Raw genomic sequence first — 19,244 nt, 5'->3', positions numbered from 1 at the left:
ATTGAAAGGCAGAGCAATGAGGAGCAGCAGAACTGCAGGGAGACAAGGATTCCAGGTGCTTGGAAGTGAGGGTGGAGCCAGCCCGGGAAAAGATTCAGTCCCAGACGGCTGCACCAGGTGGAGCAAAGATGTCTTCTCTTTTATACATGTCAACTAGAAGGTGACAAGAGTCAGGAGCTCATGATCTTAAAGCTCCCTGTGTTACCCAGTACCCCTGTAAGATTTCCTAATCATTCTTTTATAATTAAAAAAAGATATTTTCATATCCCTTGGAGTTGTTTATGACTATTAAAATTGTTTTCGATTTTGTGCAAGTGATCCAGAATGAGTAAAAAGAAGAGAAAACACTTATGGTAACTAAAATTCTCAAGCCTTGAAAAGAAAACATTACTGTTTATACTACTATTTGTTGAGAAGCATCTCAGGACTGATAAACAGCAAATATAGTTTTTTTTTTTTTTTTTTTTTTTTTAACTGTAGTCAGGCATTGTTCTATGGGCTTTATATACAATAACAGTGTCTTTCCAACTATGAGGTACATTCTGTCCTCCTCTCTGTTTTACTTCTGAGTAAGCTAAAGCCTAGAAATGTTTCCAACCCAGAAAGTGGCCTCAGCTACCAGGCTTGGCTGGTTCTTATGTATTTCTTCTAAACAAAATAAAAAACTCAGTATGTCCATTCATAGAGTTACTCTTCACACAGCAAGGGCAGTGGAGGGTCCAGTTAACAGACGACAATCTGGAGCCACACACTGGGGCTTGCACCGTAGTTCTGGCAAGAGTCCAGTGGCTCATCCTGGGCAAGTCATGTACTCTTTCTAAACTTCAGCATACTTCCCTGTAAAATGGGCAAGATCATGCCTATCTCTAAGGACTGTTTGGGGAACTAAATGAGATAATATTTGAACTGAACTTGGCACAGTGTCTGGCTCAAAGGAATGGTACCCATTATGATTCCTGATACTTAAACTCAGGAATCATAATGCACTCCACCCTGTCTCAAAAATAAATAAATAAATAAATAAATAAATAAATAAGCTCCTCCCATTGGCCCCTCCATCAACTAGTAAAGACCACTTGCAAGGACTAGGGAAGTATTTGTTTTCCTAATTACTTTCTAAGTTTTTTGCCTCATCCAAAACCTTAAGTGTTGACTTTCTCTGATAAAAAATGTTCAAATGATCAGAACTCACACCTGCAATATGACTGAAGTTATGTCCTAAAAATGGATTTATGTGCTTTATACATATGAACTTACATTCAAATGATATATATATATATATCAGACACCAATGATATATATAATATCAGACACCAAGGAGACCTCTGTACGTATCCAGAATGCTAAGGGTCCTCTCATTGATTAGGGAAAATCTCACAAACGGGGTGCAGAGAAATGTGTGTGTGGGGGGGTTGATGATGGAGGGGGGTGTCCAGGAAAGGAGTTAAGAGCTTCCCACAAATGGACAGGTGATGTTTGGGCTGGGGGAAAAAGAAACATGGCAGGGAGGCAGAAGTCATCACGGAAGGAGACTGGGATGGCCTTTAGATGCTAAGCTTGGGGAGGACTGCAACGGGGCTGGGAAACAGAACGACCGAGAATGGGAGCTCAATGGGAACCAGTCAGTGGGGAAAGTCCAGGTATCCCTTACTTTCTCTACTCTCACTACCCAAACCTGGGAAGAGAATAGATTCAGATGAGGATGGCCACTGGATAGCAAGTTAGAGTCCCAGCAAAACAGCCAGCCAGCCTGGTCAGCCCCTGAGGTACAGATTTAGCTCAACCTTACTCAGTATTGCACAGGCCATCTATTTCTTTTATAATTTACATGTGATGAGAGGAATGCTTTCTTTCATCTTGGCATGGGGCTCTGGAATGTCCAGTTACAACCCTGGTATGCTATCAGAAGATTTCATATCCCAAACCTTTGGCTGTTGTGTCAATGGTATGTCGGCCCTAACATAGTCTGAAAGGAAGCAAAAGCCAGTACCTTTTTGATAACAATTAAAATCTTGGATTTACATAATGTGACATGACGTGAGGGCCATTGTTTAGCATTTGGCATAGTTATGAATGCCCAGGGCAGAACACCAAAGGAAAAAGTCTACTTTGAATGCTTTCTCAGAGCAAATCTGAGAGAATTCACTGGTTAATGTAAATACATGTCCAAACAAGTACTGGTTTGCTTAGGGAGTACGCAGAGCTGGCAAGCCTCACTTGGCATGCAGAGCATGAGTAATGCTTCATTTTAATGAGGGATCTTGGGGGTCTATAATGAGCACTATGTGGTATTTCCCATGTGTCTCTTTGGAACGTGGACTGATTCTACCCACAATGGAAGACAGGCCATCAGAAAGTACATAGTTCCTGAAATCTCTGGGGCTCTACAAGATGCAGATAATTTAATAGCATATAAATGAATTTGCAGAAATATACCTAGAGTTCCCAGAGTAAAGAACTTGCCTTTTCCACAGGTAAGCAAATATGAGTGCAAAGTAACAAGACCGTATTTGGGGTGGGGGTGGGATGCGAGACTGATTTTTAAACTATGGCTATAGGCAGTTCCAGGTATGTTTTAAACATCTGTGGCATCCCTGCAATAATTGTGCAGCCTCCCTACTTGACTCTTCTGAAAGACAACACTCATTTGAATGTAAGTTCATATGTATAAAGCACATAAATCCATTTTTAAGACATAACTTCAGTCATATTGCAGGTGTGAGTTCTGATCATTTGAACATTTTTTATCAGAGAAAGTCAACACTTAAGGTTTTGGATGAGGCAAAAAACTTAGAAAGTAATTAGGAAAACAAATACTTCCCTAGTCCTTGCAAGTGGTCTTTACTAGTTGATGGAGGGGCCAATGGGAGGAGCTTATTTATTTATTTATTTATTTATTTTTGAGACAGGGTGGAGTGCAGTTGCGCAATCTTGGCTCGCTGCAACTTCTGTCTCCCGGGTTCAAGAGATTCTTAACACCTCAGCCTCCCGAGTAGGTGGGATTACAGGCGCCCACCACCACACCTGACTAATTTTTTGTATTTTTAGTAGAGATGGGGTTTCACCACGTTGACAAGACTGGTCGCGAACTCCTGGTCTCAAGTGATCTGCCTGCCTGGGCGTCTCAAAGTGCTGGGATTACAAGCGTGAGCCACAAAACCCAGCTGGGAGGAGCTTTACCACATGGTCGTAAAGCTCCTCCCAGCTGGACGCGGTGGCTCATGCTTGTCCACATGGACATCCTCTGGATGTCCCCTTATATGCAGCCACAGGGTGTGACTTCCTGAAGCAAATCTCCTTTCTGCTCAGATTTGGGGCATCATGTGATTGTTTATGCAAAGTGTGTCATGTACTGTAGTGACCTTTATTTTATTTTTCAACTCCAGCTGGAGCAAGATGCTCCATGGAGATAGGGCCTCCCAAAGAGCTCTAGGATTTGGGGGGATTAAGTACAATTGAGGGGTTTTTGGAAGAACACTATCCAGTCCTTTGGGCTTAAAGGAGGGGATGGTGATCCAGAACTCAGGACAAAAGAGTCCCAGGAGGCAGAAATGCTGGCAGGAGGGACCTCCTCTGTGCATGTTAATATGTCAAAGAGGACTTGGAATTATAAAGAGAAATAAGAAATTCTCTATGTTAAGATAAATAATTTTTGAAGTGTTAAAAACCTGATAAGAACTGAAATTAATGTGAAGTAGACTCGCCAGGCAAAAATTCTTTTATCAGATAAATTTGGCACCTCACACTTCTATCTGAATTGTGCACAATAGATCAAATGAAGATTTCTTGTGGTTTATTTATCCCAATATTTAAAAACAGAACAGTTTAATGCATTCTCCATGTAACAGTTAATTCTGGAGTAGGTTTTAATTGGACCAGGGAAAACGTACATTTTCACTTGTTTCCTAGTAAGTTTAAAGTCATTGCTCTAAGAGGTCACTTCTGTTCTGGTTTCTGTTTGCTGCAACTCCCCTGCCCCCCAACAAAAGCAACAACAACAAAATCCCAAGCAAAAAAGCCCTTAAGCAATAAAACCGGTGTCCAAGAAAAACATTTAGTTTGAAAAAGAGTTGAAAAATGTAGCCTTGGAAGAACCACTGCTTACATGGGATTGTTCAACAAATTCCTGTTGTGTGAGGTTTGGCATATACTTTCTAAAAATATAAGCATCTGGGGAAACGAGACAAAGCCCAGGTCTTGGACCAAATGAGGCACACAGCGTGAATCTGTTAGTGATTATATCCATAATGAAATATGTGCCCAAATTTAGCAGTGCAAAATCTAATACAATAAGAAAGCCCAGCAGGCATGGTCCTTACCATAATATATAGCCAACAGAGAAGGTACATATGGCGGTGAGTCCGCTGCTCCTGCTGGGATACTGATGGTGCGATGTCCTCATCTCAATTAATATAAAGGGCAGAACCGTCGTGTGCTGGAAAATAACAGAGACTTGGTGACACAGATTGCTATCATCGTCTCTCTATAGTTGTTTTTTCGCCAGTAGGAGAATGCACACTATAAATTCCTAGGAAAGTGTCAGGCAGAAAGAAGTCTATGGCTCGCCAAAGAAGTAGAATGGACGTAAAACCACATAGTGCGCTGATTGCTCCATTAATATTTTTCTTCTGTATCTTAATTTTTGAAATTTTACTGTATTTTATGCCCATTACAGAGAATTTTGATAACCTAGAAAAATGTCTAAGAAAAAACTGGAACTAAAGAAAGGAATAACAGTCACCACTGTTAACATTTTGGTGTACGTCCCATTTTTTCCCTCCTTGTTCATATTACTTAAACACAGTTAATATCATACTGTGTGTGCAATTCTGTTTTGGATTTTTATCATAATATTGCAGCATGAGAATTTTTGATATGGTAGTTTAGAAATTCTTCTAGAACATCGGTCTTGACCATAGCTTTGGAGAACTCCATTATATGGATACACTAAGATTTATTTAACCAATTCTTGTTCTTAGATATCAAGATGTAAAAGATTTTCAACCATTCATTTATTAAAAACATCATGATGAACATCTTTCATAGAAGTCTTTGTCTGAAAGACAAACTATGTTAAATTATGTTTTTGTTGTCAAAGGCTATATGATTTTAAGGCTGTTGATAAATAATGCCAAATTATGTGTGCACGAGCAGCAGGTTAACAAACAACGCCAAATTAGCTTCCAGAAAGGGTGTGCCAGTTTGGACCAGGAGTGCATGAATTTAGACATGATGTCTGAAGGCAGAATCCCAAGAAGCTGAGTAGAACATCTATTTGTTTTTCTGATTCAGTGGTTACTCTAGACACTAAGTTTATTGGAACAGGATGGAGATGAAATTTATCCCATCTATAGGTAAGAAGAAAGGAAACTAAAATTCTTAAACCTTTCAGATATTCAAATGCCCTTGGTTTTGAAATTTAGTGGACAGATATAAGGAACAAAGAGTTTCTAAGATAAAACTGGGCCAGGATATATATTTACCTTCCAATACTGGAGACTTTCTCAAGAGTATAAAGATGGCAGAACTGAAAACTGACCCATCAGCAGGTTTAAATTCTATTTAGTACTTCCTAAACAGCCGTGAAAGAATCGTTGCCTTGCTCTGCCTGTATTATTTGTGTATTCAAGGAAAACGCAGGAAATTGAATATTATGATTTTCAAAGTCTAATAAGTATTCTAGCAAAATAGAACCAGGTGGCAAGTAGGCCTTGGCAGGCAAGAGGCATGTTGGGGATATCTAAATGAACATCTTTGGAGCAACCTATTGTTTATATTCCTAGAAAAAAATAGAAAGACATGATTTTGTAAGAAATATTAAGACAGTGGATGATCTTTGCCTTAAACATTCTCTTCTAGATAACTGTGCTGACTGCCAATACATTAGTAATTAGAGTGTGGCATTCTGAGAAAATCAGGTGAGTGATTCCACAGTTGGGTAGCTTTATATTTCTTTATCTTTTATCTTCTTTATTACTATTTTTTAAAAACAGTATAATTAGCTGTGAAGGAAGTCATGCAAGCCAACGTACATGTGTGCTAGTACAGAGACAGCATGCATTTTAAAGATCTATTGATTGGTTTTTCATTGTAATCTAGTTACCTCAGATGACATCAGCCTGGAATGTCACCAACAGTTTGAGATGGCAACAACAGTTTTACAATGGTGCATTCATGTAAAATTCAAATATACAGCTAGCAATAAGGCTATGTCTTATCAAATCTTACATAGAAGAAAAATACCTGCAGATCAAACCTTTACACTGATGATAATGCTGACCCTGAGGGCCTGTGTGGATCATAAATGACAATGACATTACTTTTGGATCACTGATATTAATAAATTTTTTAAGTTCTACCCTTCATTCATTGCTCCAAATGAAGTAGAAAATCCTCCATTTTTAAATAAATATATATTGGTTGTATAAATAACCAATCAGAATATGCTTATTCAGTTGTCATTATTTTATCAAGGAAAGTGATAAAATGTATGCATATCTTCCAGATAGGACATCTGATACTTGCTGATGATCAGATGTATCTGGGAGAATCAGGATGTACTTTAACCATTCCAGGAAGAAAATCAATTTGAAAAAGGAATATCTTTCTAGATCACTTCATCACTGGTGTCATCACCACTAAACAGGAGCAACTTGTCCCATCAGTGACATAACCACAGACAAAAGATCTTTTTGTGGCTAGCTGTGCATGTGCAGGTTTGTCCAGTGACAAATCTTAGTAGAAGGTTTTTTCTATGTCATAACAGCTTATCATTTGGAATTTTCATGCACTAAAGACTGTGTATCTCCCTCTCTAGAAATTTATAATGCAAATTATGTTTATTTATACATAGTATATATTAACAAACATAAATTAGCAGAAAATATTTACTGCAAATATAAATGTTGCCTTACAGATAACTAAAGTCTTGTGAACTAAAAGAATGGTAAAAAACTATGAATGGTCCTGCTGAATAAGTAACCTTTAGCAGTTGAATTATAACTTAAAATCTATAGCAGCAAGAGAGATAATTATTTTAGACCTACAGCTACGTGAAATCCAGTTCCAATCCATTCTCAGGTAATACTCTGCTTCAATGACTTAAGAACCAGGAAGGAAATATTTAACTCCAGTTAAAATCATCACTGCATAAGAACAGCACTCTTAGTGTTTTGCTCACTGTGGTATCTGCAGCACTTAACCTGGCACAAGAGAGGTACTCAGTCAATATTTTTCCAGATAATTTAATCTTCAGAACAACATATTGTATGGATATTATTAACTCCATTCTGCAGATGGGGCAAAAAAGGCTCAGAAAGGTTAATTATCTTGCCTAAGATCACAGAGCTAGTAGGTCTGGAGGTAGGATACAAAGCTAGTTCTGTATGCCTCCAAATCTCATGCTCTTTTTTCTGCATTAGTATTATATTTTTAAAAGATATCACAGTTGAATAATGTTTGAATCACTAAACCTGTAGGAGTGCATAATTGCAGATCACTTACATTATCTCCCAACAGATTGGAATTATTTTTTGGTTGGGCCTCAAAACAAATGAAAAGGTCTTCACTGTAAAAAATGATTTTTGCTAAATATGTTTTTCCTGTGGTATATTATCATATCAACAATAATAATAACATTAGCTAGCATAAAGTCAGAATTTTTTTCTAACTTTTATTTTAGATTTGGGGGTACATGTGAAGGTTTGTTACATAGGTAAACACATGTCATGGGGGGTTCGTTGTACATATTATCTCATCACCCAGGTATTAAGCCCAGTACCCAATAGTTATCTTTTCTGCTACTCTCCCTCCTCCCAACCTCCCCCTCAAGTAGACCCCAGTGTCTTTATTTCCTTCTTTGTGTTCATAAGTTCTTATCATTTAGCTCCCACTTATAAGTGAGAACATGCGGTGTTTGGTTTTCTGTTCCTGCATTAGTTTGCTAGGGATTACAGTCTCTAGCTCCATCCATGCTCCTGCAAAAGATGTGATCTCATTCTTTTTTATGGCTGCATAGTATTCTGTGGTGTACAGGCACCACATTTTCCTTATCCAATCTGTCACTGATGGGCATTTAGGTTGATTCCATGTTTTTGCTATTGTGTGTGGTGCTGCAATGAACATTTGTGCACATATGTCTTCATGGCAGAATGATTTCTATTCTTTTGGGCACGTACCCAGTGACGGGATTGCTGGGTCTAACGGTAGTTCTACTTTTAGCTCTTTGAGGAATCGTCATATTACCTTCAACAATGGGTTGAATTACACTCCCACCAACAGTGTATAAGTGTTCCCTTTTCTTCGTCACCTCACCAGCATCTGTTACTTTTTGAAAGTCAGAACTTTCTAGTGGTATGATGAGAGTTACAGATGGCTGGAAGCGAGCTGAAGAATGATCTGTTGCTGTTTCCCCAAACACAAATACCATTTACAACTTGTAGTATCTTCAGGTAGATGTATACCTGAAATACACCTTGGATAAATGAGAAGGTTACAAAGTCTGGTCACCAAAGGTGGCTCTTGGCTCTTAAGAATTGTTTGGACTGTTTTCTGCAGTACATTGTCAACAGAACAATTCCCCAGGAGCTGAGTTAAAAACAAGGCTTGACTTGTTTGAAGGGCTAAGTAAAATGAAGGGTTGACAGCCCAAGGAGTAAACCTTTGGTCTTCCATATAAACTCCATCCTAGAAAGTACTGGTCTAGGATATAAGTGGTGAACCTATCCCACGCTCTATCATCCATTTTAGCTAGTTTTAACGAGGAGCTATCATTTGGAAGATTGTGTCCAAAAAACGAAGCTTAAATCTATCCTGATTTGTTGCATCATTTGTGCTTTTCTTAATGGGGTCTTGGTGGGTCCCCCGTGATGGAGCGGAGTGAACTGACTCCACTGCCATAGAGGCTGTGAACTGACTGGCCTCCCATGACAAAGGTCTATTTGCAGAAGAGATCCACAAGGGGGTGTCACCTCCACACAGAGCAGTCCTCACACCTGAGATGGGGCTGGATTCACGGAAGGACCCATGATTAATTCTGATGTGAAGACCTTGAAGCAGATGGGACAAGAAAAAGGGCTTTTGCAGAAGAGGCTCAAAGGAAGACAGCAGCGTAATGAAGTGGAAAGATTAGGAGGCTGGCATCTGAGATCTAGTTCTGATTTTGTCCTTCCTCACTCTCAGACTCGCAGGTTCTCACACATGTGTGAAGCTTATTATTATTCTTTGTGAAATGAGGCAGTTGGATTAAATCAGTGCTTCTCCTGAAGAGCTAATGAGTTTTGTTGTAACACATGCCAGGGCTGACCCACCTATGCTTTAGGGACAGTAGACACAATGCCAGGGCCCATGAAAATGTCTTAGTTTCTTTTAGAATCAGAAGAAAAAATGAACTTTCAGAGTTGAAGATTATATTCATCTGTATACCAATGCCATCATAAAACATCATATACATATACACACATACACACTAATGTAAGAAGGGACTCACTAACACAAAGTGCTTAAAATCTACAAAAGCCATACTGTGGCCCTGTTCATGCTACTTGATTTTTTTTTTTAAAGTTCTCACCCAATTCACTCACATTTTTCTTAAATAAATGTACTTAAAGAAAAACTGTATGTAAACTCTCATAAATAGAATAACATTTGCCATAAATAGAAGATAACCGCAAAAACAAATACAATAAAAATGAATTAATCTTATTAGATTATTCTGAGGCCTGCCCTATCTGTGTTAAATAAGCACATTAATAAGTGTAGAGGGGCATTAAAGATATACTGGCATGAAGCTGGACACAATGGCTCATGCCTGTAATCCCAGCACTTTGGGAGGCTGAGGCGGGCGGATCACCTGAGGTCAGGAGTTCAAGACCAGCTTGGTCAACTTGGCAAAACCCCGTCCCTACTAAAAAAATAAAAATTAGCCAGGCGTGGTGGCAGGCGCCTGTAATCCTAGCTAGTTGGGAGGCTGAGGCAGGAGAATCACTTGAACCTAGGAGGAGGAGGTTGCAGTGAGACGAGATCGCACCACCACACTGCAGCCTGGGTGACAGAGCGAGACTCGGTCTCAAAAAAAAAAAAAAAAAAAAAAAGAAAGAAAGAAAAGAAAAAAAGATATACTGGCGTGAAAGAGAGACTCTCCTAAACAGAATGAGAAGGACTGAAAGATAATTCAGAGGGAATGAACTTTTCACTATGCAATTCAATATTATTTAATGTCACGTCCCTGTGCTACATAAATTATCTTGCAAAACGCAAGAGCTATACAGCCTACATACCAGGGTATACTGGAATAGATTATTCATAAGTTGTAGTTGTACCTTCTAACTACTAGATTATTTATGAATGGATGTTCTTTCACCAGGAAACTGGAAAGATGGATGAGTTGGAAGTTTAGATTCTGACAGACGAATGTAATGGTATTAAAGGAAAAATGTTCACACTACACAAGAAGGATCTGGACTGGCTCTTGGGGAAAATTTTGGACTATCTGTGATGGCAATGAATGACCTATAAACTACAGAGAAGTTTTGGAATAACCTTCGCTGTGGATTAATAGAAGGACAAAAATTATGCTGCATGATGGCACAAATCCAGGCAAGTCAGATGGATGAATTAGGGGACCTCTCAAGATTATTTTAGATCTCTAGAATTGAGAGTTATAATCAGAGTGTACAACACAAAAATTAATAGGCAATATTTGAAGAGTATGTTCAACTGCCATTTCTCTGGTCTTTCTCCTCCTCTCCAAAATATTTTTTAATAGGAGGGTACTACTCCCATATCATATGAACACCGGGCAAAAATCGTTTCTTCCTCAGAAGTAAAACCAGCTTTTCTAGGTGAGGTGTGGCCAGCCTCACTGGGTCATAAGAGACCTGGCAATCCCCTGTCTGCTACTGGCAACTGTAGGATACAGGCAGGCCTCTGGAAGTGTTTGCACAGTTATGTGTGCATCAAATTACTAAATGAGCTTGTTCTTGCCTTCATGTTTTCTGATAACCCAACGACAACTTTGGATCATAAATAAAAAGATGGCAGTGTGCATGTGCGTGTGTGTTGCACACTTAATAAAGACATGCATATCTTTGCAACGTGCATATCTTTGTGTTACTGTGCACCTGTATTCTTATGAGCACCTGGACTGCAGGCAGGGCCAGCGATGTGACTGGACTTGCCTACGAAGATGGGATAAGGAAGGGTTCCTAGGAGGTCCAATAAGTTTATAGCTATATTGTAAGTAAGAATAGAATGAAAAACTATCCTAAGATACAAAAAGTTGTGCACTCTAGATTGTAACTTGAATATTTTGTTTATTTTTTCCTGTTTCCTCTCATCCCCCATAGAACAAAAGGGTATTAAAAATGAGAACACTTTTATCCTGAAATAAAGCAAGAAGAAATTTCCAGGTTTGAAAATAAAGCCCACTGCATCAGCAAAACATGATCTAAAACAACAGAAAGGGGACATGAGAAAAACTGAGAAAAATCACCAAACTCTGGCTGATCCTAATCTTTGGCAAAGCTTCTAGGCTTCCCAAATAAGTCAAATGTTCGAAGAATACAGGAAAACGCAGCATTAGTGAGGGCATGAAGAGAATCAAGGTGGATCTTCCCTTGGGACCAGTGTACAGTGTTAGCTGGATGAGATGTTTCTCCTCTTCAAGGGAGATAGAAATGACATCCCAAGTAGCTTGGAAAGAAAACTGATGCAGGCTCCAAAAAAATCCCCTGAATTTTTACCTTGGGAAATCTGACAAAATGTTTTATCTTGAAACTATCATTATTAATTTTGCTAATTGGTCAGCTCAAAATCTGCCTCCCTCCCTCCCTCCCTTCCTAGTAGAGACATTGTAGTGTTTTGAACGATGAGGAACTGCCAGTCTCAGCCACTATAGTTTCTGTTTCTCCAGAAGTCAAACAGAACTTCCTCTTGTCATGGGTCTCCCTCTCCCCAGGGCCTGGTGCTGGCTTTAGTTTGGTGCTACCTATCAGTATGGCATAGAATCTCTCTCTGGAAACTGCCAGGGCATTTTTAACTGTGCCTTTTTGGCATAGGTTGGGTACCTGTTCCTGCCAGCTGTCAAACCAGGCTGAGATGCTCTTACACCAGAACAACCTCATGTTCAAAATGAGGTTAGAAACAGTGACCCAAGGTGAAAAACTCCGGTTCAGACAGAACAACACTTACTGAGTGCCAGTATGTTCTGGGCACTTCCAAAACTCTTTTTAGGCTAAGGACTAAATTTGGAATTTACTCACTTCTAACATCAGCCCCAACAACTCTTAGGATATGGTTTTAATAATTATGCCAAATAAAACAGTGTTGCACACTTAATAAAGACATGCATATCATAGCAATTAAGAGCAACTATATGTCATAGGAACTGTTACACTAGGACAGTGACACGTTTTACTGGGCTATTACTTTTACATTTAAAGATTTTAAATATGACTTGAGGCAGTAACTATCTCTTGCTGAATCCTCCTAATGAGGACACCCAGGAGGTGCTAAGGGGCCATGACATTACCAGGAGGCTGCAGTGTGGTATGTATTTTCTCTTTCCTATTCAGCTCAGCAGCCTGTGGGCTACCAATTAAGGAATTCTTTTTGTGAGTGGGATGCTAGAGATGACCCTTGTTGTACCATAAAATATAACACCCATTTTTAATGTGACCTAGTGTTTGCTTTCTTCCACGAAGATTTCCCAATTAGTATGTGTAGTTCTCACAGAATAGCACCTCTAATGAATGCCCTCAGACAAGCAAACCACTATACTATGATGAGCTGTATGCAGACTTGCAGACCAACAATGGCGCAAAGACCAGAGTGATTTGCTCTGCTTGGTTATGTCAAGGAAAGATCTCATATCATGGCAGACATTTGAACTGGGTTTTTAAATGTGACTAGGGGTTGATAAGCAGAAGGGTAAAAGACAGCATTCATTCACATGGCCAAGGAGAAGAAAAAGTATGTAAAGGTACAGCACAGTCCACTAAGGGCACTGTTACCACTGCAAGACGTGAAAGAGGATGAAGAGCTGGGTTTGCACGGGTGAGGGTGAGGGAGGTGTCTGCCAAACCCTAGAGGGCTTTGAGCTGGAGTATGCCCTGCAGGAAGCAGAGGTTCCTCTATAGGTTTAGACATCTTCCATGGAGTTTAAGATCTAGAGAAGTAGGAGAAACAAATTTGGATATTAATAGTAGAAAGATTAAGCTGGAGAAAGAGTGGAGAAGGGAGTGAAGAAAGGAGAGATTTATCTGCCAAGTCGCTCCCCTCTCCTGCCTGGTTTCTATCCTGCTGGCTTTTCAAGGAAGGGACTTTCCATGACTTTCTTCTAGGCCACTTCCCCAGCCTCACACCTCTTCCTCACCTCTCTGCAGCCTCGTCACCTACAATTTCCCCTTTTCTACTCTTCTTTTTCTCCTTTACTTTAATAAGCTCCACAATACTGAAAACAACATAAGATAAAGAAAAAAAGAAAGCTAATCTAACTTTGTAAATGTCAATTTGACAGGTAAACAAAGAAAATATTTATTTCATCTCTCTGTGTTTATGCTGCTTCCCCTATCATTAACTGGATGTGCAGAAATATGGAATAACAATAATAATAGCTACCATTTACTGAGCTCCTAATATATGCTGAGTTTATACTAGACATTTCCCACTGTTATATTTAATTCTCACAACAATCCTAATGCAGTAGTTATCTTCTTCATTTTATACATGATGAAATGAAGGAACAGAGGGGTTCACTTGTCAAAGGTAGTGTAGAACTGATAAATGGTGTAGCCAACATTTGATTCCAGATCTACCTGACTCTAAAACATGCTCTTTTACTGATACACACTGCTTCCCATTCTCGTTTGTTCATTCATTCATTCATTCAATAAATACTGTATTCCCTATACATCAGTCATCCTTGCCTCCAATGGACTGCTGTTCTAGGAAACGTGTCTCAATTAGGTGAATAAAAATTTAAAGTCTCTCACCTTGGAAAAGATCTCATTCACTGGGGTTGCATGTATAGGATCTTGGAGTAGAAGTGGCTCACACAACACATGCAAATAATTGAAGTTATTCTGTGAGATCTATTTATTGCATACCAGGAACTGTACTGATCACTTTACATGGAATAAAACTCATTTAATTCTCAAGATAATGCCTGAATAATATGTTATTATCATCATCAATTCCATTTTACAGAGACTGAGGCACAAGAAGTTAAGAAAGTTGCACAAGTTTATCCAACTGGAAGGTGGTGAGTTTGTGCTCAGACTTGGGCAGTTTGACTCCCAATGCTCCACTGCCTATGGAGCACCAGGACAACTGAAGGATAAAAGAATGGCCAGGGGAAGATCTCATATGAGGGAAGGGGAGCTGACTGTGTCATGGCTGTGCCTGGGAGAAGGAACCTGAAATTGTCTCTCATTGCCCCACCATTCAGCTTCTTAAGATTCCAGGGTCTGAGGGACAACAGGTCAGTCTTTATGCCCATGTCAGAGGGTAAATCCCATAGGAAGCAAGGGCCTCATGGAGGTAGAGGGGAAGAAGGGAGAGTAACTCCAAGCTGCTGTCACGGACAGGCATTCTCTTTCTGAGATTTGTGCTACCTTTCTTGTGTTTTTGGTGGCCCACTCTCCTTAAAAGCATTTTGGAAACTGATATGGTTTGGCTGTGTCCTCACCCAATTCTCATCTTAAATTGTAGCTCCCACGATTCCCACATGTTTTGAGAGGGTCCTGGTGGGAGAAAATTGAATCATGGGGGCAGTTTCCCTCACACTGCTCTCATGGTAGTGAATAAGTCTCACAAGATCTGACAGTTTTATACGGGGTTTCCCCTTTTGCTTGGCTCTCATGCTCTCTTGCCTGCCACCATGTAAGACGTGCCTTTCGCCTTCCACCATGATTGTGAGGCCTCCGCAGTCACATGGAACTATGAGTCCATTAAACCTCTTATTCTTTATAAATTACCCAGTCTCGGGTATATCTTTATCAGCAGCATGAAAATGGAATAATACAGAAACATTCTGGGGAGTGAGGTGAAGAATGCAAGAAGAGAGAGCAATGGGGGACACAGCAGAGGTGAATGGCAAGGGAAAAGTGAAACTCAAGTAGATGTTCCTGCAGTCAGTAAAATTTAAAGCATTGAAGTATTTTCTTAAAGAGCAGAAAAAAGTGACAAGTTTGGGGAGCAACTATAGAAAAATGAAACATCATTCATAGCACTCTGAAATTTAACAAAAGGAACCTTGAAAACAATAACCTAGGATTTTAATGTTATTCACCTGCTTTTCAGATATTTTCTCAGTAGAATCCACTTATTCATAGACATCAGCATCCTCCAATGTCAGAGTATGGCTTTAAAAACATAATTCTGACTATGTGGTTCTCTTCTTTAAAATCTTCCCACAATTTTTTTTTTTTTTTTTTTTTTTTTTGTGAGACAGAGTCTCAGTCTGTCGCCCAGACTGGAGTGCAATGGCATGATCTCGGCTCACTTCAACCTCCGCCTCCCAAGTTCAAGCGATTCTCCTGCCTCAGCCTCCCAAGTAGCTGGGATAACAGGTGCCGATCACGACGCCCAGCTAATTTTTCTATTTTTAGTAGAAACGGGGTTTCACCATGTTGGCCAGGCTGGTCTTGAACTCCTGACCTTGTGATTCACCCACCTCGGCCTCCCAAAGTGCTGGGATTACAGGCATGAGCCACTGCGCCTGGCCAAAATCTTCCCACTATTTTCAGGCGACGTCCAAGTTTCTTGGCATTGCCTTCAAAGGCCCTTACTATGTGATTCAACCTACTTTTCCAGATTAATCTTATACCACTCTGGACTGGCAACTGTTATTGTTCCACTAAAAGACCTCAAACTTTCACGTCTTTGTTCATCTTCCTCTTTCTGACTGCAATCCCTTAATATTTGGGATTTTATCCTTGGTATATACATATCGCAGAGTCATTTTCCTCCCATCAAAGAATCAGCCTCACACTTCTATGCATCCTCAGTTAGGCGGGGCCACAGAAGGCTCCAGTCCTGGCCAACGGGCCTATTATTAACAGAAGCGATGTGGACACTCCTAGGCCAGTGCATTTAAAAGCTGGTGTGTGTTCACTCTCTCTCTTCTCTACCATAGTGAGCTGAGAGCCACATGTTAAGATCATAGATGGAAGGGTTCTGGATCCCTGCATTACCACCTAGAAGAAAGCTGCTCTGGAGGGTCAACTGGATAACAACACACTTTGTGTGAATGAGAAACTTTGTGGGGTTAGTCTACAGAGAATTCAGAATGAAGTTACTATCTTCGGGTAAGTTAGCCTATTCTGACTAATACACTATTCCATAAGGTCAGCTCTGTCTCGGGCAGAGTTAATCCCTCTTTTTCGTGTTCCCACCGCATACCTACATGATGACACTCAATGACTATACTGAGATCTATCTCAGTATAATCATATAGAAATAGTATACACATACAGTATAGAAATAGTGTAGTAATATACAACATAATGCTATAATTACCATAAGGGAAGGTGACCCTGATGCATTGGAAGTACTTTAGGGAGAAGGTACAAACCAGTTGACCATTGTATGCTAAGCTTTTGTTGAAGGAACCTATTAGTATGACTTCCCCTTAAGCAAATCTTTTTCCATTAACTTTTCTTAGAGAAAAAAACGCTTGCAATTTAAGAAGAATAAGAAATAAGTGCCTGAATGCAATTTATAAGTAAACTGAAAGATATATTCATCTTTAAGGGACAAAAATGATAATTTCCTATTATGTAAAGAAAGGGAGCTATTTTGCGCCCACATCATAATCATATGGGAATAAGCCACCAAATTTAAGCCGTGTATTCACAAAATATGTAGAGGCATTAGTTTTTCAAGGTGAAAATAGTAACACATTTCCGTCTACTTTTATAATTTCATCACGCTCCCATATCACAGTGAGGAAGCAAATTTCAATGATACTAAAGATGCTTCTTCACTAAGTTTTCAAATACAATGATTTCAAACGGTTTTAATTTACCCTTGTTTATGATGAAAATAAATGTTATTTTGATTGATTGGCAAACATCTACTAGCAGCAATAAGAGCAATTATGTTGGACATGGAGACATTATAAAATCTATAACCCAAACCTTTAAAGCCTGATTTAAAATGTCAAATTTGACTTATCAGAACCAGTTATAATCCTGCTTCATGCAAAAAGCATTAGGTTAATGCTGGAACAAAGTACTCTTGCCAAGCATGGACTGGCATAATTAATCAGGGATATTTCAGAAACGAATCATCTCCAAGGGGTTATTGATTTACTGTCATGACACGTTTTTCTTATGGGCTGCGATGGTGCTCTGGAGCTGGGATGCACTGGCATGTATTTTTCAGTGACTAAGCCTTGATCTGTCCTCCTGGATTCCTGCCATCTCTGCACTGACATCTGCAAACACTCACATTTGACAGCCTCATGCCTGAGTGTGGTGGCTTCCAAGTTGATTAGAATTAGTTCAGAGGGGTTTTGGACTAGTCTGAGTGTAATCGAAAGCAGAGAACCATGAGTCTCAAGAGAGTGGCAAGCACCCTGCAAATGGCATTTTATCAATAGAGAATGTGCCTGTGCATATGCACACACACATGCAAGCATACACAAGCACATGACATGCAAGCCTATATACTAGTACAGATTCATGCATTTGCACACATGCAAACACACACACTCATCCGTGCACACACACACACAAGCACACACACCCATGTGCACACACGCAAATGTGCACACACACATATTAACATACTTAAAGAATGAAGAATATTTCAGCTTTAATCTTCAAGGTCATCTCTATCACCTATTAAATGAAATTAAAGCTCTTAGAGAAATACTAATTTATTTAAACACATATAAAGTAGTTATAACTTAGCTGTTTTTCACAATGATTCCATGACATAAGGTAATGCTCTCAAAAGGGGCCTTTAGAGCCCAGTATAGTCTAGAGTTCTCCCAAAGATTACAGCAAAAAGCCAAGGGAGAAAAAGGCAATTTAGCTCACAGCTCAAAACCTTTTCTCCGTAGTCTTTGGCTTTGCAAAAAGAAAATGACACACTTTCAACACAAAGCATTGTGGATAGTTATAGAAGCGTGGCTGGGAAGACAGTAGGTAATAGGTGAAATGGATAACGTTTCTGTTACATCAAATTCCTGTGCCTTTTTCAGGTCTTTGCTCATGTTTTATTTGCCTGTACATTCCATATCTTGCTTAGGCTGCCTGGATGATTCTGTGGTCAATGCTGAGCTCAGATGAATGGAGACTCCAGTGACCACATCGGCTCTGCTAAGTGTGGGAAGAGGGGAAAGGACGGGGCCAGGAAGTCTTTCACTATTAGCTGGCTATGTAACTTTGAGCCAACTGGAGCCCTTCTGGACCTCAGACTTGTCATCTATAGGAGTCTGCAGTACTGGACAGTAGGGGTCCTGTTTGAATCTTGGGAATTTTTGTCTACATCCGTGATGTCACATTTTTTGTATCCAGTGTTTACATCTGCCCTTCCTTCTTCTTCCTTCACTATATAAACTCTGAGTTTAAATACTATACCGTATCACAGAAAAGTGCACAAATAGTGAGTGTCCAGAAAAATCAACAAGTGTTCCTAAAGTGAACTCACTCCAGTAACCAGCAATTGGATCAAAAACAGCTTTGAAAGCCTCCCAGAATATCCCCTTCAGACTTCTTTTTGTCACAATGAATCTCCGTAAAGGCAACCACCACTCTGACTTCAAACACCATACATCAGTCTTGCCGATGTTTACATTTGTATAAATGGAATCATATGATATGTCTTCTTTTGTGTCTGGCTGCTTTTGCTCAATATTATATTTGTGATATTCATCTGTATTGCCTTGTGGAGCTGTAGTTTTCCTTCTCATTGTTGCATAGTACTCCATTGTGTGAATAAAATATGATGTATTTATTCATTCTGTTATTGACGACACTGTGGTTCTCTCCAGTTTGGTGCATTTGGGAAGAGTGCTGCTATGCCCATTTGTGTGTATTCTTCTTTTGGTGGGCATGTTTGCATTTTTCTTAGGCATATATACTGAGGAGAGAAATTGCTAGCTCATAGGACATGATCACAGATATTCAGCTTTAACATAGTGTCAAAGAGTTTTCCAAATTATTGTACCAATAGACCCTCCCGTCAGCAGTGTATGAGAGTTCCACTTATTCTGAATCCTTGTCAACACTTGATAT

At 39.6% G+C, this 19,244-nt stretch overlaps 1 protein-coding gene across 7 annotated transcripts in view; it reads right to left on the bottom strand.

The window, feature by feature from the left end:
- The window catches only part of AIG1 (androgen induced 1), a 282,222-nt gene that overhangs the window by 54,540 nt on the left and 208,438 nt on the right, over positions 1 to 19,244 (bottom strand). For all 7 annotated transcript variants that reach the window (XM_063666677.1, XM_063666675.1, XM_054492250.2 and 4 more), the window contains one exon: positions 4,320 to 4,435. In XM_063666677.1, coding sequence (XP_063522747.1) covers positions 4,320 to 4,435 — 116 coding nt within the window. The remainder of the gene's footprint in view (positions 1 to 4,319; positions 4,436 to 19,244) is intronic.

The sequence above is a fragment of the Pongo pygmaeus genome, chromosome 5 (genome assembly GCF_028885625.2).
Source record: "Pongo pygmaeus isolate AG05252 chromosome 5, NHGRI_mPonPyg2-v2.0_pri, whole genome shotgun sequence".
Lineage (NCBI taxonomy): Eukaryota > Metazoa > Chordata > Mammalia > Primates > Hominidae > Pongo > Pongo pygmaeus.
Note: the sequence above shows the minus strand (reverse complement) of the source record. Positions and strands in the feature narration are given on the sequence as shown.